Source organism: Borostomias antarcticus, assembly GCF_949987555.1.
Source record: "Borostomias antarcticus genome assembly, chromosome: 20".
Taxonomy (NCBI): domain Eukaryota; kingdom Metazoa; phylum Chordata; class Actinopteri; order Stomiiformes; family Stomiidae; genus Borostomias; species Borostomias antarcticus.
This window is the reverse complement of record NC_140253.1, coordinates 2,176,142-2,199,411: the sequence shown is the minus strand read 5'-3', so window position 1 is coordinate 2,199,411 and position 23,270 is coordinate 2,176,142. Positions and strand designations below refer to the sequence as shown.

At 43.1% G+C, this 23,270-nt stretch overlaps 2 protein-coding genes across 2 annotated transcripts in view; one reads left to right on the top strand and one right to left on the bottom strand.

The window, feature by feature from the left end:
* Window positions 1–10,981: 10,981 nt before the first annotated feature.
* On the bottom strand, window positions 10,982–21,511 carry clta (clathrin, light chain A). The gene is made up of 5 exons (XM_084454547.1): window positions 21,231–21,511; window positions 19,687–19,715; window positions 19,429–19,546; window positions 17,924–18,035; window positions 10,982–12,021 (listed from the first exon to the last, which is right to left on the bottom strand). The coding sequence occupies exons 1-5, from the start codon at window positions 21,415–21,417 to the stop codon at window positions 11,850–11,852; spliced, it is 618 nt and encodes a 205-aa protein (XP_084310673.1). The 5' UTR covers window positions 21,418–21,511; the 3' UTR covers window positions 10,982–11,849.
* A 740-nt stretch (window positions 21,512–22,251) lies between these two features.
* The window catches only part of nansa (N-acetylneuraminic acid synthase a), a 4,141-nt gene continuing 3,122 nt past the window's right edge, over window positions 22,252–23,270 (top strand). The window contains exons 1-3 of the mRNA XM_084454542.1: window positions 22,252–22,468; window positions 22,778–22,993; window positions 23,167–23,266. Coding sequence (XP_084310668.1) covers window positions 22,337–22,468; window positions 22,778–22,993; window positions 23,167–23,266 — 448 coding nt within the window. The 5' untranslated portion in view covers window positions 22,252–22,336. The remainder of the gene's footprint in view (window positions 22,469–22,777; window positions 22,994–23,166; window positions 23,267–23,270) is intronic.

Here is a 23,270-nt window from a genome sequence, read left to right as displayed (position 1 = left end):
ACTTCATGAAATTCTACAGGCATCCTTATTTCATGTCCCATACTATTGGATGGAGTAATCAGGTGTGCGGCACACCTGATCACTTCCATCCAATGGCATAGGACATGAAATAAATATGCCTGTAGAATTTCATGAAGTAGCCTAGTGGAGCTTGTGCAAAGAGCCTATTTTGCTATCGGATCCGACTTGCCTCTCTCTGCTCTGCTACACTGGCTCGCCGGTGAGCCCGCTCCTTACGGCGCACAGCTACTTGGCTTGTAGACTGGGTTGGACGGTCTGTACACCCAATCTTGTAAGACGTAAAGTCAAATACTGAGGGAGCGGCCTCGGGCTTCAACTTGTTGGTCAGACGAACAACTAGTTCGTCTCCCTCAAAAACCCGCTCCTCCACATAGTCTTCGTTGACGAAGTGCTCGCTACAAACCCTAGCATTACGGCTAACTGGAGGATTCACTCGCTTCAGAGCAGCTAGCCAACGTCGCAGAACCGCTTGCCGCTTAAGAGGCAAAGTATGGAAGTGGACAATCTTGGTCTTGTTTTTCACTCTGTAAAATTCATTGCTGCATCCAGGTGCTATACAAAAGTGGCCTCCCTTACTTCGCGTTTCACTTTTTTTCTCCATTTTAACACAGAAGTGTAGGCTAGCTACAGTAGTTACAGTAGTTATGATTTCTAGCAACCAACCCCGTGACGTCACGTTCAAAGGCGGGACAAGATGGCGCTACACTATTGTCAAAAATATATTTTGGATAACTTGTTATTTTAAAACCAGTCTCTCTGTCAGGGTGAAACCTATAAGGATAAGAAGAGTGGGAGTCAAACTTGTAAATTAGGCTAACTTCTTCTAGTGTTTCATGTCCCCTTTGGATAACCATCAAGTGGCTCAGTGGACTAATGCCGTGACAAACACACATATTTATCCAACCTGGGCTCACATCTCGCTCTGCCCGTGAACAGGTTCGCATTATACTAATGTTGCAATGATGTTACAGTAAACATGACTGGATAGTACTTGAGAGAGGGAGCACACAGAGAAGTAATGCTGAAGCAGGCAATCTACCTCCATTATGCATGGCGAGCCCTGCTCTCTGATTGACTGTGACTAGATCATATTTGACTACAGGCCGAGCATGGCTCGGTTAATTAGCTCAGTGGATAAAGAGCTACATTCATTATAACGTGTGTTTGAGCCTAGCCTTGTCCATGCTATCATTATACAGTAACTCTGTTGTTCTGGAATGATGCTTTCATTTGAATGATGCTGGAGCTCACAGATAGTGGGCTAATGTTAGCAGTCGCCATGTCTGCCGTGTGTGCATTATAACATGGGTTTGAGCCCCGCCTCGATCTTCATGTCATTGTAACTCTATTGGTCTGGAATGATGAATTAATACGGTTAAAAACCTGCTGTTTCTAGAGCTCACAGATAGCTCTATGGGATAATCCAATTGCTGAATCTCCCATCTGATACTGTGCCATGTGGGTTCAAATCCAGCAGTTCCCTGGGTGAAACATTGTTTTACCTTAATTAGTGTGGAATCAGGTGTAAGTATGATGGACATGCTCTCATTTGCAGAGATAGCTCAATGGGCTAGTGCTGGCAGTTGCCAACCCTGCAGTGTGTGTTGAGATGTTGGTTCAAATCTGGCAGCGCCCATGTCTGAAAACTATTATTATGACTCTTAGTAGGGAATCAGGGGTAAGTAGGATGGATGAGCACTTCTTTCCAGAGCTCTCTGGTAGCTCAGCGGGCTAATACTGTGATGTCCCCAACATGCTGTCTGTGTTGAGATGTGGGTTCAAAGCTGGAAGTCCCCATGTTGTGAACTTATTGTTATGAGTATGGTAGTAGGGAATCAGGGGTAAGTAGGATTGAGGAGCACCTGGTTCCAGAGCTCTCTGGTAGCTCAGCGGGCTAATGTGCTGCTGTGCCAAACCTGCTGTGTGTTGAGACGTGGGATCAAACCTTGCAGTGCCTCCCTATTATTATGAGTGTCAGTAGGGAAGGAGGTACAAGTATGATGGACGAGCGCTTGTTTCCAGAGCTGTCGGATAGCTCAACGGGGTAATGCTGGTGTTGCCACCCAGCAAATGCAGGTTCCATTCCTGCAGTGCAACTTGCGCACTGCAATGTGGGTTCGATTCCCACTTGGTCTAACGTTGTCTGAGTAGTAATGGACTAGACACACCTGGGTGGCAGATCTATGATCAGAATTGCTTGGCCTACATACCTGTGAATGTTCATGAAGATTGTAGATAAAAATAAATTTGGTCTGAAAAAAAAAAAGCCATACATATCCCTTACGTTTTTTTTCAGGTGGACATAATTAAATTGTTCACTGCTCGGCCTAGTAATGGACTAGACACACCTGGGTGGCAGATCTATGATCAGAATTGCTTGGCCTACATACCTGTGAATGTTCATGAAGATTGTAGATAAAAATAAATTTGGTCTGAAAAAAAAAAGCCATACATACCCCTTACGTTTTTTTTCAGGTGGACATAATTAAATTGTTCACTGCTCGGCCTAGTAATGGACTAGACACACCTGGGTGGCAGATCTATGATCAGAATTGCTTGGCCTACATACCTGTGAATGTTCATGAAGATTGTAGATAAAAATAAATTTGGTCTGAAAAAAAAAAAGCCATACATACCCCTTATGTTTTTTTTCAGGTGGACATAATTAAATTGTTCACTGCTCGGCCTAGTAATGGACTAGACACACCTGGGTGGCAGATCTATGATCAGAATTGTTTGGCCTACATACCTGTGAATGTTCATGAAGATTGTAGATAAAAATAAATTTGGTCTGAAAAAAAAAAAAGCCATACATACCCCTTACGTTTTTTTTCAGGTGGACATAATTAAATTGTTCACTGCTCGGCCTAGTAATGGACTAGACACACCTGGGTGGCAGATCTATGATCAGAATTGCTTGGCCTACATACCTGTGAATGTTCATGAAGATTGTAGATAAAAATAAATTTGGTCTGAAAAAAAAAAGGCATACATACCCCTTACGTTTTTTTTCAGGTGGACATAATTAAATTGTTCACTGCTCGGCCTAGTAATGGACTAGACACACCTGGGTGGCAGATCTATGATCAGAATTGCTTGGCCTACATACCTGTGAATGTTCATGAAGATTGTAGATAAAAATTAATTTGGTCTGAAAAAGAAAAAGCCATACATACCCCTTATGTTTTTTTTCAGGTGGACATAATTAAATTGTTCACTGCTCGGCCTAGTAATGGACTAGACACACCTGGGTGGCAGATCTATGATCAGAATTGCTTGGCCTACATACCTGTGAATGTTCATGAAGATTGTAGATAAAAATAAATTTGGTCTGAAAAAAAAAAAGCCATACATACCCCTTACGTTTTTTTTCAGGTGGACATAATTAAATTGTTCACTGCTCGGCCTAGTAATGGACTAGACACACCTGGGTGGCAGATCTATGATCAGAATTGCTTGGCCTACATACCTGTGAATGTTCATGAAGATTGTAGATAAAAATTAATTTGGTCTGAAAAAGAAAAAGCCATACATACCCCTTACGTTTTTTTTCAGGTGGACATAATTAAATTGTTCACTGCTCGGCCTAGTAATGGACTAGACACACCTGGGTGGCAGATCTATGATCAGAATTGTTTGGCCTACATACCTGTGAATGTTCATGAAGATTGTAGATAAAAATAAATTTGGTCTGAAAAAAATAAAGCCATACATACCCCTTACGTTTTTTTTTCAGGTGGACATAATTAAATTGTTCACTGCTCGGCCTAGTAATGGACTAGACACACCTGGGTGGCAGATCTATGATCAGAATTGCTTGGCCTACATACCTGTGAATGTTCATGAAGATTGTAGATAAAAATAAATTTGGTCTGAAAAAAAAAAAGCCATACATACCCCTTACGTTTTTTTTCAGGTGGACATAATTAAATTGTTCACTGCTCGGCCTAGTAATGGACTAGACACACCTGGGTGGCAGATCTATGATCAGAATTGCTTGGCCTACATACCTGTGAATGTTCATGAAGATTGTAGATAAAAATTAATTTGGTCTGAAAAAGAAAAAGCCATACATACCCCTTACGTTTTTTTTCAGGTGGACATAATTAAATTGTTCACTGCTCGGCCTAGTAATGGACTAGACACACCTGGGTGGCAGATCTATGATCAGAATTGCTTGGCCTACATACCTGTGAATGTTCATGAAGATTGTAGATAAAAATAAATTTGGTCTGAAAAAAAAAAAGCCATACATACCCCTTACGTTTTTTTTCAGGTGGACATAATTAAATTGTTCACTGCTCGGCCTAGTAATGGACTAGACACACCTGGGTGGCAGATCTAGGATCAGAATTGCTTGGCCTACATACCTGTGAATGTTCATGAAGATTGTAGATAAAAATAAATTTGGTCTGAAAAAAAAAAAGCCATACATACCCCTTACGTTTTTTTTCAGGTGGACATAATTAAATTGTTCACTGCTCGGCCTAGTAATGGACTAGACACACCTGGGTGGCAGATCTATGATCAGAATTGCTTGGCCTACATACCTGTGAATGTTCATGAAGATTGTAGATAAAAATTAATTTGGTCTGAAAAAGAAAAAGCCATACATACCCCTTATGTTTTTTTTCAGGTGGACATAATTAAATTGTTCACTGCTCGGCCTAGTAATGGACTAGACACACCTGGGTGGCAGATCTATGATCAGAATTGCTTGGCCTACATACCTGTGAATGTTCATGAAGATTGTAGATAAAAATAAATTTGGTCTGAAAAAAAAAAAGCCATACATACCCCTTACGTTTTTTTTCAGGTGGACATAATTAAATTGTTCACTGCTCGGCCTAGTAATGGACTAGACACACCTGGGTGGCAGATCTAGGATCAGAATTGCTTGGCCTACATACCTGTGAATGTTCATGAAGATTGTAGATAAAAATAAATTTGGTCTGAAAAAAAAAAAGCCATACATACCCCTTACGTTTTTTTTCAGATGGACATAATTAAATTGTTCACTGCTCGGCCTAGTAATGGACTAGACACACCTGGGTGGCAGATCTATGATCAGAATTGTTTGGCCTACATACCTGTGAATGTTCATGAAGATTGTAGATAAAAATAAATTTGGTCTGAAAAAAAAAAAGCCATACATACCCCTTACGTTTTTTTTCAGGTGGACATAATTAAATTGTTCACTGCTCGGCCTAGTAATGGACTAGACACACCTGGGTGGCAGATCTAGGATCAGAATTGCTTGGCCTACATACCTGTGAATGTTCATGAAGATTGTAGATAAAAATTAATTTGGTCTGAAAAAGAAAAAGCCATACATACCCCTTACGTTTTTTTTTCAGGTGGACATAATTAAATTGTTCACTGCTCGGCCTAGTAATGGACTAGACACACCTGGGTGGCAGATCTATGATCAGAATTGCTTGGCCTACATACCTGTGAATGTTCATGAAGATTGTAGATAAAAATTAATTTGGTCTGAAAAAGAAAAAGCCATACATACCCCTTATGTTTTTTTTCAGGTGGACATAATTAAATTGTTCACTGCTCGGCCTAGTAATGGACTAGACACACCTGGGTGGCAGATCTATGATCAGAATTGCTTGGCCTACATACCTGTGAATGTTCATGAAGATTGTAGATAAAAATAAATTTGGTCTGAAAAAAAAAAAGCCATACATACCCCTTACGTTTTTTTTCAGGTGGACATAATTAAATTGTTCACTGCTCGGCCTAGTAATGGACTAGACACACCTGGGTGGCAGATCTAGGATCAGAATTGCTTGGCCTACATACCTGTGAATGTTCATGAAGATTGTAGAAAAAAATGAATTTGGCCTGAAAAAAATAAAGCCATACATACCCCTTACGTTTTTTTTTCAGGTGGACATAATTAAATTGTTCACTGCTCGGCCTAGTAATGGACTAGACACACCTGGGTGGCAGATCTAGGATCAGAATTGCTTGGCCTACATACCTGTGAATGTTCATGAAGATTGTAGATAAAAATTAATTTGGTCTGAAAAAAAAAAAGCCATACATACCCCTTACGTTTTTTTTCAGATGGACATAATTAAATTGTTCACTGCTCGGCCTAGTAATGGACTAGACACACCTGGGTGGCAGATCTATGATCAGAATTGTTTGGCCTACATACCTGTGAATGTTCATGAAGATTGTAGATAAAAATAAATTTGGTCTGAAAAAAAAAAAGCCATACATACCCCTTACGTTTTTTTTCAGGTGGACATAATTAAATTGTTCACTGCTCGGCCTAGTAATGGACTAGACACACCTGGGTGGCAGATCTAGGATCAGAATTGCTTGGCCTACATACCTGTGAATGTTCATGAAGATTGTAGATAAAAATTAATTTGGTCTGAAAAAGAAAAAGCCATACATACCCCTTACGTTTTTTTTTCAGGTGGACATAATTAAATTGTTCACTGCTCGGCCTAGTAATGGACTAGACACACCTGGGTGGCAGATCTAGGATCAGAATTGCTTGGCCTACATACCTGTGAATGTTCATGAAGATTGTAGATAAAAATAAATTTGGTCTGAAAAAAAAAAAAGCCATACATACCCCTTACGTTTTTTTTCAGGTGGACATAATTAAATTGTTCACTGCTCGGCCTAGTAATGGACTAGACACACCTGGGTGGCAGATCTATGATCAGAATTGCTTGGCCTACAAACCTGTGAATGTTCATGAAGATTGTAGATAAAAATAAATTTGGTCTGAAAAAAAAAACACCCCTTACGTTTTTTTTTCAGGTGGACATAATTAAATTGTTCACTGCTCGGCCTCTTAATGGACTAGACACACCTGGGTGGCAGATCTAGGATCAGAATTGCTTGGCCTACATACCTGTGAATGTTCATGAAGATTGTAGATAAAAATTAATTTGGTCTGAAAAAGAAAAAGCCATACATACCCCTTACGTTTTTTTTCAGGTGGACATAATTAAATTGTTCACTGCTCGGCCTAGTAATGGACTAGACACACCTGGGTGGCAGATCTATGATCAGAATTGCTTGGCCTACATACCTGTGAATGTTCATGAAGATTGTAGATAAAAATGAATTTGGTCTGAAAAAAATAAAGCCATACATACCCCTTACGTTTTTTTTTCAGGTGGACATAATTAAATTGTTCACTGCTCGGCCTAGTAATGGACTAGACACACCTGGGTGGCAGATCTAGGATCAGAATTGCTTGGCCTACATACCTGTGAATGTTCATGAAGATTGTAGATAAAAATAAATTTGGTCTGAAAAAAAAAAAGCCATACATACCCCTTACGTTTTTTTTCAGATGGACATAATTAAATTGTTCACTGCTCGGCCTAGTAATGGACTAGACACACCTGGGTGGCAGATCTAGGATCAGAATTGCTTGGCCTACATACCTGTGAATGTTCATGAAGATTGTAGAAAAAAATGAATTTGGCCTGAAAAAAATAAAGCCATACATACCCCTTACGTTTTTTTTTCAGGTGGACATAATTAAATTGTTCACTGCTCGGCCTAGTAATGGACTAGACACACCTGGGTGGCAGATCTAGGATCAGAATTGCTTGGCCTACATACCTGGGAATGTTCATGAAGATTGTAGATAAAAATAAATTTGGTCTGAAAAAAAAAAAGCCATACATACCCCTTACGTTTTTTTTCAGGTGGACATAATTAAATTGTTCACTGCTCGGCCTAGTAATGGACTAGACACACCTGGGTGGCAGATCTATGATCAGAATTGCTTGGCCTACATACCTGTGAATGTTCATGAAGATTGTAGATAAAAATTAATTTGGTCTGAAAAAGAAAAAGCCATACATACCCCTTACGTTTTTTTTTCAGGTGGACATAATTAAATTGTTCACTGCTCGGCCTAGTAATGGACTAGACACACCTGGGTGGCAGATCTAGGATCAGAATTGCTTGGCCTACATACCTGTGAATGTTCATGAAGATTGTAGATAAAAATAAATTTGGTCTGAAAAAAAAAAAGCCATACATACCCCTTACGTTTTTTTTCAGGTGGACATAATTAAATTGTTCACTGCTCGGCCTAGTAATGGACTAGACACACCTGGGTGGCAGATCTATGATCAGAATTGCTTGGCCTACAAACCTGTGAATGTTCATGAAGATTGTAGATAAAAATAAATTTGGTCTGAAAAAAAAAAGCCATACATACCCCTTACGTTTTTTTTTCAGGTGGACATAATTAAATTGTTCACTGCTCGGCCTCTTAATGGACTAGACACACCTGGGTGGCAGATCTAGGATCAGAATTGCTTGGCCTACATACCTGGGAATGTTCATGAAGATTGTAGATAAAAATAAATTTGGTCTGAAAAAAATAAAGCCATACATACCCCTTACGTTTTTTTTCAGGTGGAAATAATTAAATTGTTCACTGCTCGGCCTAGTAATGGACTAGACACACCTGGGTGGCAGATCTAGGATCAGAATTGCTTGGCCTACATACCTGTGAATGTTCATGAAGATTGTAGATAAAAATAAATTTGGTCTGAAAAAAAAAAAGCCATACATACCCCTTACGTTTTTTTTCAGGTGGACATAATTAAATTGTTCACTGCTCGGCCTAGTAATGGACTAGACACACCTGGGTGGCAGATCTATGATCAGAATTGCTTGGCCTACATACCTGGGAATGTTCATGAAGATTGTAGATAAAAATAAATTTGGTCTGAAAAAAAAAAAGCCATACATACCCCTTATGTTTTTTAATTCATTGATGATCTTATGTCCTATTATGACAACATGATTTATTGATAACAGAGGTGTTTGACTTAATTGGTAAGCAGCTTGTTGGTAACACAGAAAGCAGTAAAGAGCAAGGTAGCAGGTAGGCAGGAGCGTGTGTCATTGGAAAGGAGCCAGGTGTGTGATTGGCCGTCTTGCACAGGTGTCAGTAATGACTGTGATTAATCAGAGGTGGTCAGGTCCCTGGTTGCCTGACCCTAGAGTCTCAGGCTTACATGCTTACAGTACCTCTGAGGGTGCCTCCTCCCATAGAGGCGTGGCCACACCTGGTTCAAACCATGCATGAGCACAAGAGGCCGTTGTATCAAAATAGACTTAGACCTCTGAATCATGTGGATGGGATGATGGAATGAGTTTGACCAGTCAGTCAGTGGTTACGTGAAGTAGATATTTTTATTTCCTTGAAGCAATGGAGATTCCCACATACCCAGTGACCAACGCACCTGACATCAATTATGGTTGATTGACAGTTAGCCTCTAGGGAAGTCAGACATTTTGTTGCTCAAGCCTAACCTGACACGTCAGATGAGAAACAGAATGTGAGCTGGGGAGGTCAGGGTGGTTTCGCGAGGCTAGCTTAAGCCAATCCAGATGAATATGATCTAAAGCAACAATCACCAGGATAGAAACAGCAGAGCTAGCTCTAACACTGAGTCTATGGGGAGCCACATGGTTAGAACTGGCCACATGCTTTAGATCTGGATATACCATGATGGGTCTTAGCATTAGGACAATCAAATAAACAGCAAACACTCGGGTGTGATGGTCTGAGAGAAGATCAGTTATCTCACTTAGGGTTAGGGGCAATCTGAGATGATGTTGGAATTAATGAATCGCTCAATGCAGAATCGTGGCTGAGTGGATAAGGGATAAGTCATGAACCATACCATTATGAATAGCTAAACTTCGGTGTAGTATTGAGCATTTACCTTTTTTATTGTGTATAATGTTGTGATGTCAAGATTGATGTGCCAGGATTTGAATCCATGCTGGAAGAGCAGCACCTACACAAAGCTGTAGGGACGCCAGCCTGTTGAGCTATCTGAGAACTCAAATAATCACCTCATTCCCTACTGACAGTCATAACTTTAGGACAAGATTTGAGGCCAAATCTCAACACACACAGCAAGTTTGACAACTGCCAGTCTGTGCTCAGTGAGCTACCAGAAAGCTGTGCCACGAAGTGTTGGTCCATCCTACATACTGTACACCTGATTCCCTACTAACGGTTCAAATACTCACTTTCTGACAGGTAGGTCATTAGAGGGACTCAAAAGGCAATCTCTGACATGGGAGCCCCAGCATTGAGCATTGGACTAAAGAAGAATGACATTAAGAGAAAGGCTGCCATTCTGGGGTTCAAACCATCACCCTCATGCATGGAAGGCTGCATTACTTACCACTGAGCCACTGAGCCACGTGCTCTTCTGTCCCCCGCTCCTATACACGTAGTCTGGCTCTTAAAACATGCATTCCTGGGACCCTTCATATACGTTTCTCCCAGTGGGGTTTGACACAGTCTCTAAGCAGCCATGATCACAACCTGTTCTCAAATCAACAGCTTCTTTACAGAAGTATTTTCATTCTTAAAACACACATTCCTTCCAGGGGTCAAAACATCAACCTCATTCATTTCATTATGTATAATGACACGAAGTCAAGATCAGCAGGACCTGTGCTGGAAAACCAGCAAACCAGAATTAGAAAGAATCGACTTTTGCAGGATTTGAACCTGTGATCCGGGAGCAGGGCTGGTGCTGGTGCTTAACCACTGAGCCATCCAAGAGCTGCTGGTCAAGCAAGAGGCAAGGACAGTTTGGTCCTGAAAAGAATAATAAAAAAATAAATAAATCTGTATATACTTCTTCAAGAAAACATTCAGGAAGTGGCTCATGGACAGTGTAGAGGAATAGCCCCTAAATACTAGGAATTCAATCAGTTTTTAGTAATTATAGGATGTACAGTTTTAGCTATAGGGTAGCTTTTCTAATGTTTTAAATGTATGTTTTATGTCATGTTTTTACTGTGGCCTAAATAAGGGTTTTCCCTTTCTCATGTTATCCTTTGGATTCCTGTCTGTGTTTTTAAATCCATCAATAAATCAAATCACATGAGAAACGACACCAACCCAGCTTCCAAGTTAAATTCACGTTTTACTGATACTGAAATCAATTGGACAATGACGATGACACACATGAAGCAAAACATCAGGGTACAGCTAGTCTTTTAAACCACAATTCCTTATGACATTTGTATATTTATATATTGCCTGTATATTCTGTATATGTACATGGGTACACACATATAGAGTACATAGACACAACAGGATTTGCACACACAGACGCACACAAAGGTCACATGTCTTTACTGGTTTTGTTCCTGGGTTTTGTTTTCAAAAGGGGGGGAAAATGCATAGATTTGAAATGGACACAACGCCACAAGCCTTCTCAACATCACGACCCAAACATGAATCCACGCGGGAGGGAAGGAAAGTTTGGTCCTGAAAAGAATAAAAACAAAAATAAATCTGTATATACTTCTTCTCTTTCTTTATTGGTGGGGAATCGGGGTGGGGAGGGGGCGGGACGATCGAAACATTTACAACAAGACCACAGGTCATGTTTCTAGAAGGGCAACGGCAGGGTCAGCCAGAGGGATCATGGGAATGATTTGAAATGTCGCCCTATGAGAGGTTGTAGTGTGGTTCTGGACCCGGGGCGGAGGGGTAAGAGTTCAAAAGGTCAAGGTTGAACCCCCAAATCTACCCCTGACCACCTCTACACCCCACTCTAAATCCACCATATTTTAACCTGATCTGAGAGGGTTGGATAGGTGGACAACAACAGCAAGGCAGCATGGCTAGCACCCTATAATTTCCTTTAGGGTGATCGCCATCTTGCTCATGCCTATCAAATCCTCTCAGATCTAGATGCAGCACATGCCTGTGGGGGTTGGGGGTGGGTCTGGGGCAGTAGTAAGAGGAGATGGAGGGAGGGATGGAGGGAGGGATGGTCTCTCTTCTAGCGGACCAGGGGAGACTGCTTGAGGGAGATGAGGACGGAGCGCATGCGGGACACGTCTTTGGCCTGCTTGCTGGACTTGGGGTTGAAGTCGCAGAGGCGCGCGACGCGCTCCCACTCGGTACCGGGGTTGTTCTCATCCAGGTCCGACACCATGGCCTCCTCTGCCGCTCTGCAGGGAGAGAGAGAGAGAGGGAGAGAGAGAGAGAGAGAGAGGGAGAGAGAGGGAGAGAGAGAGAGGGAGAGAGGGAGAGAGAGAGAGAGAGAGAGTTAGAGAGAGAGAGAGGGAGTTAGAGAGAGAGAGGGAGAGTTAGAGAGAGAGGGAGAGTTAGAGAGAGAGGGAGAGAGTTAGAGAGAGAGAGAGAGAGAGAGAGGGAGAGTTAGAGAGAGAGGGAGAGTGAGAGAGAGAGAGGGAGTGTGAGAGAGTTAGAGAGGGAGAGAGAGTTAGAGAGAGGGAGAGAGAGAGAGAGAGAGGGAGAGAGGGAGAGAGAGAGAGAGAGAGAGAGAGAGGGAGAGTTAGAGAGAGAGAGAGAGAGAGAGAGAGAGGGAGAGAGAGAGAGAGAGAGTTAGAGAGAGAGGGAGAGTGAGAGAGAGGGAGTTAGAGAGAGGGAGAGAGAGTTAGAGAGAGGGAGAGAGAGAGAGAGAGAGGGAGGGAGAGACAGAGAGTTAGAGAGAGAGAGAGAGAGGGAGGGAGGGAGAGTTAGAGAGGGAGAGAGAGACAGAGAGAGAGAGTTAGAGAGAGGGAGGGAGAGAGAGGGAGAGAGTTAGAGAGGGAGAGAGAGAGTTAGAGAGAGACAGAGAGAGAGAGTTAGGGAGAGAGAGAGAGGGAGGGAGAGAGAGGGAGAGAGTTAGAGAGGGAGAGAGAGAGTTAGAGGGGGAGGCTAACAGATGAGACACCAGACTAGAGGACTGACTTCAGAGTGCCCACAGTGGTTCCAGGGGTTCCTCTACTCCCAGCCACACAGAGAATATAGAACACTGAGAATATAGAACATAGGGAACATAGAACACCCAAACGGAGCTCAGTCATGGTGTTCCATGATTCCGTTCTGATGCAGTGCCTCCATTCTGTTTCTACGGAGGGCAGGCTGGCTCAGACACAGATCCCAGCCAAGGCCTGGACCCCCAATTCAATGGATGCAACCGATTTCAATGGAACGAGCCAGAGAACAGATGATCTAGTCAGATAGATCGAGTGATTCAGTAGCTCAATTGGCAATTAACCAGTGAAGGCGTTATACTAAAGACGGATATGGGGAACAGCGGTGTGATTCATTCAAGACCAATTTAGCATTGCATGGTGTTAAATATAGCAGTGGGTGGGCCGTCTGAGTTGAAAATGGCCACTGCCTGCTTCTTCACACTGAAAGACTGGTTTATTCCAGCCCGTTCGTCTACATCGGAGGAGAAGGAAGAGGAGGAGTGTGGAGGAGACCAACTGTGAGCAGACTGAGACCAGGGCAGTCTAAGGACTGCAGTACCATTAACACCACAGACACGAGGGAGAAACCACTGTGAAGAGTGGCCACATCCAGAACAAGCCATGAGAAGAATATAGTAACAGACGGTCAGACAAGGCATGCCCCTCCCCCCTACCCGTACGCCAATTACCTGCATCAGCCTCTCTATGAAAGGATGGGGGTGGTTTATACAAACTAAATGAGAAACAAATCAACATTAAATACAAAAGCTCTCTGAAAACGATCATAGTCAAGCGGTTTGGTTGGTTAAAAAAAACGCAGTTCTATTTTAAAGACTTTGAAGCCGGCTCTTGGGTTGTTCAGTGAGGAGGCCTGGTCACCTCTGAATGACCGAAGGTTCAAGTATAGGAAGGGTGTTAAACAGCCACATCACACCTGGGTCCAGATATCATCTGAAATCCTTTCAGTTACTTAAGCGTTTGCTTGAATCTGGTGGGGGGGGGGGATTTTTGGGAAGAGCCCACTGGTTCCATTGTGCCAGATGAGAACAATTAAACATAAGTATTTATGAAGAGATTGAAAACGATTTCAAATAGTATGTTGACCGAGGTCTGGTTCCTATACTTGACCAGGGCAGTGCAGGGCTTGGTGGCAGGTTACTTTTAATTTTTTTTATAACAACCAAACATGCCAACAGCTTGGCTTGGATCTTTGCCGTGCATCTTCAATAGCTAGCTGTGACTGGAAAGCCGGCCATTTTGAAAAATGTTGCAAAAGACTGGATATGGACTAGGGCTTTATTAGATTTGATTTACCTTCATTTGTGTCACAATCTTAACGTATAGTTATTTTTAGGGGGGTGATAATTTTGCTTGACACCCAAAGTGTTCAATTGGTCATTCACACACTACAGGGGCTTACCACAAAACCTGAAATGAAAGAACTTAATACAACATCAACAACAATAGTATAATAAAAATAAAAATAAACACAAAACGTTAAAATGCCACAATCACATCAACAGAAAAGTAGACACTGAAAATACAGGGCACGGGTCTAACACAAACTCACCCCACCAGGATAAAGGACACATCCACTACCAAACGCTAAGGCTGTAGGAGCTAGATCTATGAAAACACCCCCACACTCCCTCCCTCCCCATCTGGTCTACCTCACCATCCACACACAGCAAAAATGGGGATGAGAAGCCGATGAGAGGTTTACTGTCACAAACCCAACTACAAATACAGAAACGCACACCACTAGAGGATACCACACCCACATCACAGAGAGGGACACCGGGACTCCAGGTAGGCAGCAGATCTAGACACACACACATCTACGGTTCTAACTGACTACTATTCAGAGAGTAAAACATCTATTTTCTCTTTCTGTGAATCTAGATATATTAGGAAGTAGTTGGGATGTTCTGTTTTATATTTTTACTTAACTGGTCTAGTTGGTAGCAAGGATGGTTTATGTGAGTGCTTAAAGGTGCGTAGGAAAAGAAAGAAGAGAAACAGATCACACGTCAGATAAAGAGAGGAAATAAAACCAAAAAGATAAAATGAGCTTTTATGCAGATGACAAAGCCAGCATGCACTTTCAAGAGAAAGGAGGGAAAAAAACGGACGCAATTCATCTTTTCACATCCTTTTCTCTTTTTTTTTTCTCTTTTCTTCCAAAATGCTTAGCTTGCAGCTCGCATGTGCGACGCCATTGGTCGGTTGAGAGTAAAGGGAAACAAATTTCCCACAATGGCTTAAGGTCACCGCCGTCACACACGGGGACATCACACGAGACCACGTTGTTTATTGGCTCTCCGATGTGCCCTTTAACCCTGTTGGGCTGAGCCAAGCAGAGCAGAGCAGGGCTGGGCTGCACAGGCTTGCTTTGCACACTCGTCCACATCAGACACAGATGCAGAACATGGGCCGAGAACAAGGAGATCAGATATTTGAAAATGTGTAAAGAGATTATCTTGGGCAAGCAGCACAGTGCAGTACAGGTGTGCACGACGGTGCAAAACGCTCTCCTCACCGACCAAGTGGCAGATATGAGAGCTGCAGCTAGGCTAGCAAGGCTAATGTAGCATCCTATTGTACAGCATGGGCTACCGTAGCTAGCTAGCTTGCTGCTAACAGAAGGTTCTAGCTGAGCAGGCTATAGATAAAAGATGTTTTGAAGCAACTGTGTATCCACTTGAGAGTTCTCAAATGAGCAAGCTAAGACAAGGTGGAATAAATGCTGAGATCTAACCAACAAAAGTTACTGGACAGAGGCTTGGACCCTGTGACAACTAACCACTATGGGAAAATCAAATTTGGAGGAATCCTATAGATTAGAAAAGATAACGATAGATTAGATAGATACTTTTCTGATCCCCAGGGGGGAAAATTATTACAATAATTGTAAAACAGCCTCTGTTACGTCAGCATGTGGCTTACAGCTGGCCCAGGAAACAGTGTGGTGTGTGGATATGTTCCAGTGCATTAGCTCTTACATAATCTCCTTCAACCTCTCTCTCTCTCCCCATCGCTCTTACAAAAACATCTCCCTCTGCTTTGACCCCACCACCTCTGCACCAGGGAAGAGTGTGTGTGTGTGTGTGTGTGCATGCGTATGCAGTTCTTCTAGGATACAGTGCCACACAGCAGAGAAACAGAGGAAGGAAGCAAGCTGGACAATCACACCTCCTACCATTCTAGAATTGGTCGAGTTCAGACAATTCTAGAATACATAAGAGTTCTAATTCTGTGATCTATGAGATGCTGCCAAGTATGCAGTTTGGTGCAACTAAAGTGAATGGCTGTGTATATGATGGTCTGCTAAGAGCACATCACTTGAGGTCTGTGGTGTGGGCCGTTCTGTTAGTGTACAAAGTCTTATGGATGAACAGTAAGCTGGGGCTTGATACTGTAGTATACACAGTTGCTTCAAACAAACCTACAGGCAAGTCTATGGAAAAACTGTAGCCTATCAAAACAAAGCTTGTCTCATCAGTATGTCTTAAAGCTATGTCACACTATGCGCAATAAAACATATATTTTGTGAAACTAGTCTTAAAATGATCATCTTTCCTAAAAATCATCAAATACTAGTTCTGTGTTATTGTGCACGTATAAATATTTCGCGTATAAAAACACACATTTCATAAACCTAAGAAATCCAAAGGTGTAAGAGGATTCAAATCAGTTGCAAATGGGGTGACGGGATGGTCGTGATCGCACAACTCAATGAGGAACAAACACCACACATGAGGAGGATAAAAAATGCCAACGAAACCGCTACGGCCACAAACCACCACACATGGCAAGTGAAACGCCATGTTGGCATGACCGAGCCGTGGAGCGAGCCGTGAGATGAGGGGGGGTGGGGGTGCCGTGAGATAAAACAAACACACGCTGAGAACGCGCGTCGCATGCTGAGAAACCACCACCAGGTTTAGGGGGCATTCTTCCAAAAAATGAGCCATGCTGAGATGCAAAGTCACCATACTCAAACAAAAAAAAAACATGACTCATCCACTTTTACTAGACTAGCTTGCAGTGGGGCAAAGCTAAAGATACGAGTCAGTAACACAATAAGAAATGATGAAGGGTAGTAAAAAAAACAACAACACACTACTAAAAACCCGGACGTAAAAGATGAGTGCATTAATGACGGAGGGATGGATGAGATGAGATGGAGGTGAAGATGAGGATGGAGTGATAAAAGAAAAGGTGTTAGTTTAGCAACATACACATAACCAATGAGTTCAGAGAAGGGCTGTTTGTAGAAGTCTTCATCCAGCACCCTGGGCAGGAGACCAGGGTGGGGTTATCCACAAGGAGAGCAGCAGAGAGGCGGGAGAGAAGAGAGAGAGAGAGAGAGAGAGAGAGAGAGGTAAAAAGGAGGAGAAGAAAAGACAAATAAAAACAGACAAGACAGACAGATCAGGATAAGGGATGTTAAAAGATTCAGTTTCAATTCGGTCACTTCAGGAGGTGATTTCAAAGACAGCACATATCGTTCGGCGTCCTCCTGAATTGACATTATTGAAATAGAACTGACCCCAACCAGGAAACTAACAGAACACCCACACAACCCCTCCACATTAGAGACAGACAAAAGCCAGGTGGAACGCTAGACGGAAAAGTGTGGAAGCTTTGCTGCTGGTTGTACATTATTGATAGGGCAGGCGTGCCAGGCAGACAGGCAGGGTTAGGTTACCGACGAGCTCCTGTCCTCTAGAACTCTCTACTGGCTAGTCTGCTGCTGGGGCAGCAGGGCTGTCATGCGCCGTAAGAACCAGTGGAACAGAAGTAGAACCATCTAAATGGAGATTTCCAGACAGAACCCTTTTCGGGTCAGCGAGAACCATTTAGAGTTCCGAACAGCACCGTGCGAACCTGATGAGGGCTCCATCTGAAAAAAACCTTGTCCGTGAGGGTTCTTTTACGGTTACTAATAGCTCTATATCATCGTTATAAAAGAGTCAAATCTCCCAAGTCACACAACAGCTCTAAATATCATACCTCTGCCTACTATTGATAATATTATTATGACAAAATGGTGAAACCTGCAAAGTGAAATAAGTCAACATTGGACAAAAAAGCAGACCAAGGCCGGACTGGTGTGTGTGTGTGTGTGTGTGTGTGAGAGAGACCATACCTGTTATTGACTTTGGTCTTCTCCAGCTGCTCGTCCTGCCGAGTGTGCCACTCCTCCAGCTCCACCTTGGCCTTCTCTTTCCACTCCGCCTCCTGCTTGCGGGAGTTAGCGTCTGGGGATGGGAGGAAGACAGATAGAGAGACAGAGAGAGATCAGCAGAGAGGGAGGGAGATGGGGGAGAGAGAGATCAGCAGAGAGGGAGATGGGGGGAGAGAGAGATCAGCAGAGAGGGAGGGAGATGGGGGGAGAGAGATCAGCAGAGAGGGAGGGAGATGGGGGGGGGAGATCAGCAGAGAGGGAGGGAGATGGGGGGGGAGAGATCAGCAGAGAGAGAGGGAGATGGGGGGAGAGAGAGATCAGCAGAGGGAGGGAGATGGGGGAGAGAGAGATCAGCAGAGAGGGAGGGAGATGGGGGAGAGAGAGATCAGCAGAGAGGGAGGGAGATGGGGGGAGAGAGAGATCAGCAGAGAGGGAGGGAGATGGGGGGAGAGAGATCAGCAGAGAGGGAGGGAGATGGGGGGGAGAGAGATCAGCAGAGAGATGGGATAGAGAGAGATAGGCAGAGAGGGAGGGAGATGGGGGAGAGAGAGAGATCAGCAGAGAGGGAGGGGGGGGGGGAGATGGGATTCAGAGAGAAAATGGAGAAAGGGTCTCGTGATCATGACAGCCAAAGACTCATCCATCTTTATCCATAAAACTAAACGGAGGATGCCTATTCTGGACACACGTGTGTGTGTGTGTGTGTGCTTATGCAGCGGTTGTACTCTGACTCTGCGCTGTGCTTCGGTTCAACTAGGGATGAAACGGTTACCGGTTTCACGGTAAAAATTCCCGACCATTAGTATTACCCTTTCAAAATAAATTATCATTAAAACCATGTTTGATTACCATGCTTTGAATAACCACGGTAAATAGCCTACTATAGACATACAGTCCGATGTCATTCCCAGTTTCGACTTCAGAGGAAATGATACGCTTACGCACCCACATCCAAAAATGCCAAATACCTCACTGCAGCCCTTCCATATTACATAGCAAAGGACATGATGCCCTTTCAACCATTGAGAGGCCTGGTTTTCCCTATGTTATGTGCTTTTTTAAATAAAAGTTGTTGAAATGATTCCAGACTGTCTATCAGTACTCATTGAACATTTTCAGCATACTGTATTTAAAAAAAATATATATATATATACAGAGATAATACCGATAACCGCGGTAATTTTGGTCACTATAATCGTGGTATGAATTTTTCATACCGTTACATCCAGGGCTGAAAATTAACACCCGCCACCCACCAATGGCGGGTAAAATTTCCATTTTGCGACTAAATTTCAGAGGCTATCTGCCACGCTGGCGGGTAAATGTTTGTACCAATAGAGTCATGTAATAAATTATGCGTGCGATGTCGCCACATTCATGCAATAGCCTGACCGTCGGAAGACCTCACGAGGGCTCACGATTCACTCGGCAGCCTCTCTCTCTGCTCTGTGTGTGTTTTTGCTTACCTAGGGCCTCCAGCCTCTCTCTCTGCTCCTCTCTCCACTTGCGCAAGCTCTCCGGCTCTGCCTGAAGGCGGTCGGCGCTGGAGATGGCTGCATACGCATCAGACGGACCGTTGCTCTCCTGAGGTGCGAAACAAGCACACCCCCCCAAAAAAACAACAACAATCACACAACTGAGCATCTCTGAAGAGGTTTTCTTTTGCCCTGATCTGAAGATCGCAACAATTCTCACTGATGCGAACAAAAAATCACAGATATTACCTCGTGTAGATCTCCGTTGACAGCTCCATCTGACAGAAGACAAGTTCAAATTAGATAAATAATGATTAAATCCGCTTGTCTACATAAAACTGTCAGTTCGGCAAATCATCCCAGGTTCAGGCAACAACACTTGGTTTATGTCCACGAGGAGGCCGAGCTCATCTTTGGAAGACTGTCAGTCTATATACAGTGTATAGGTCAGAGAGTAGCCCTTACAGAAAGCTAGGTTCATATTGAAGGAGTGATGAGTAAGCACGGAGCACTACCGCTCCAATCACTGTTTCACAATCCCTGAGCCGGGTGGCGATTCTTTCTAATAAATGTCCAATATTCTCACTTCCTGAAGGCGACAGTTCCATGTGAGAGTCCAAAGGTCATTCATTGCCAACTCGAGAGGCTTGAAATGAGATGCAGTTGCACTATACTACCACCTGCATCTTTGTACTATGCGGCACAGAACTAGTCATCTCATAACAGCCAGCGATACTAAGTTAACGTTACCTGGCTAGTCCATCGTCTGTGAGACAGCTAGCGAAGACCTAACATTAGCTAGCTATTTGATATAGCTGTTATTATTTTCCCGTTGCCATCTCTAGAATATATTCTGCCCACAATACACATTCGTCGAGAAACAGGATGTCACCAACACAGCCAGTCAGCACCAGCAAGCTTTGCAATATCGAGTTTGCACTAGAGGGCTACGCTAGATGGAGTTGACGCAGCTAGGTTAATGGTGCGTTCGTTTATAACTGGGAGGTGGCAAATTGCGACTTGCTACTAGGAATGATTAAATAAAACACTGCATGAACTCGCACTTCCTCGTCGTGAATTCGGATATGTTTCTCAGCCCCCAGTTGCTCGAATGCACTAGATATAACTAGGTAACTGTGATATAATGGTATATAGATATAACTAGGTAACTGTGATATAATGGGATATAGATATAACTAGGTAACTGTGATATAATGGTATATAGATATAACTAGGTAACTGTGATATAATGGGATATAGATATAACTAGGTAACTGTGATATAATGGTATATAGATATAACTAGGTAACTGTGATATAATGGTATATAGATATAACTAGGTAACTGTGATATAATGGTATATAGATATAACTAGGTAACTGTGATATAATGGTATATAGATATAACTAGGTAACTGTGATATAATGGTATATAGATATAACTAGGTAACTGTGATATAATGGTATATAGATAAAACTAGGTAACTGTGATATAATGGTATATAGCTCGAATGCACACAGGTCGGAGGTAGGTATTTTGCCACTTGCGACTTGGCACCTCCGACCACAAACGAACGCACCATAACCCCTGCCCTGTCCAGCTGGCTAGCTGAGCTAAGCTAGGCTAACGTTAGCCGTTGGCCAAACCTCCATTCATTCATGCAGGAGGACATCTGAAACTAACCCTAACCCATTTTTAACATCCTTAATCATGTCGTTAAGTTGAACCAAAAGCCCAAAACGGACGACAATAACCAGCTCACTATCATCGCCCGTTAGGACGTTAGGATTTACCGAGTGCGTCGGCTGGGAGGTTATTGCTAAGCGACGAGGGCACCTCTCCGCCGTCCAGGATGCTGAAGCCTTCGTCGTTCTCGATCCCCGCGATCTCGCTTTCCTGCTGGGCCAGGAATGCGGCGGCGGGGTCTTCCTCCGTCCCGTTACCGGCGGGCGGCGCGGTCAGCATGTCGAAATCGTCCATGTCTAGTTAGGTATTTTAGGGGTGGTTTATTGGTAATGTTACGGGGGGGGGGTTGTTAACGGGGGAGCCGTGTGTCAGTCGTCCGAACCGAACTGCCGAGAGACGGAGAGAAAAAAATTAGAGCGAAAAAAAACAGCAGCAATGGCTAATGTAGAGGAAACGTGGAAAGGGCCAATCAGAATCGTGGGGGTTTGATTGATTGGGGCGTCGCACCAATCGAACGTGAGATCTGTCCAAAGTGGGCGGGCGATCTGAGACGTATCCGTCCCGTGATGTGCAGCGTGCCTGGGTTCACATCTCAAACCTCAAGGTGATTCCTTTGGAAGAAAATAAATGTTTTTGCTGTCGGAGATGTTGATGAGAAAATACAGTCATTAGTTTAAAGTGTATTACCTAAAATATGTATATTGTGTCTGACAGTTGTTATATCCGGGTTGCTGAATTTGGGAAGCGCAAATATAAGTATGATTAGGAATACTATAGTCTTTGATTAGGTAATGTAACGGAATACGATCAAATGTGATGGGATTTTTACTCTTGTGAATAAAAAAGCAATGGAATAATCTGTTATGAGTAGGCTATTTCAGGTTGAAACTGGTATTATACAAATTGCCGCATGAATTAATATGATAGTTATGGTCATTTTATAGCCTATATAAACACTACCTTATTATTATCATCAATAATGCACGCATTCACATGCTACTTCAGTGTCGCTCTTCATGAGGACTTTTATGTTGAAATGAGAGGATTCCTCTTGAGTGCCGGATGTGCAACGTTGAAAGTGATCGGCTTCTCTCCGGCAATCCAGATACTAGACCCGGATCTCCACCACACACCTCGGGCAGCTAACAAGCTTACTTACTAGTTATTCATACATTTACCAGTGTGCTTCCTATCAATAAACCAACACTTAAGAATGCCTCTGAAATTCGAACTTTGTCCGGGCAGAATGATCGGGGGCTCGAGCCCCTGTTTCATTATCGCCGAAATAGGACAGAACCATCAAGGAGATATCGGTATCGCCAAGAAAATGATTAAGATGGCTAAGGTGATTATTATTGAATGAACTATTTATTGATTTTGGTGATCATACTGCACCCTGTCCTGTATCGCGACCATGTCGTGCGGTGCAACAAATTCATTCATGGGTGTAAACGGTAAAGGCAGCTCATGCTTGGTACTAAATTTGACACTTTACAATTGTTTGAACACGGAATGGGCGGAGATCGTTGGCATTAGTTTTATGTTGAGCTACCTTTTTTTGTAGTTTGAATCTATGTAGTTAGGTACGGTACGTCAAACGACATCTGGTTGATCTAGGCTACCTTTTACTGTTATTCACTCTTCAACATTACAGGATTGCGGTGCCGACTGTGCGAAATTCCAGAAGAGCGAATTGGAGCACAAGTTCAACAAACGTGCCCTGGAGCGTCCGTACACGTCCAAGCACTCTTGGGGGAAGACCTACGGAGAGCACAAGCGCCACCTGGAGTTCAGCCACGAGCAGTACCGGGAGCTGCAGAAGTACGCCAAAGAGGTCGGCATCTTCTTCACCGCCTCGGGAATGGACGAGGTAGAGTATATAGGAATCCCAGATGTGGTGATGAAATAAAATGTTAATTGAATAATATGAGTATGGATTCTAATTGTGCTTGTGGATTGAAAACGGAATGGGACAGTGGCGTGAGAGGATTCATTTTATTGTGAGTTCATCTGTAAGATTATGAGTGATTCCTAATCGTTTAGATGGCTGTGGAGTTTCTACACGAGCTCAAAGTGCCTTTCTTCAAAGTGGGATCTGGAGACACCAACAACTTCCCCTACCTGGAGAAGACGGCACAGAAAGGTCA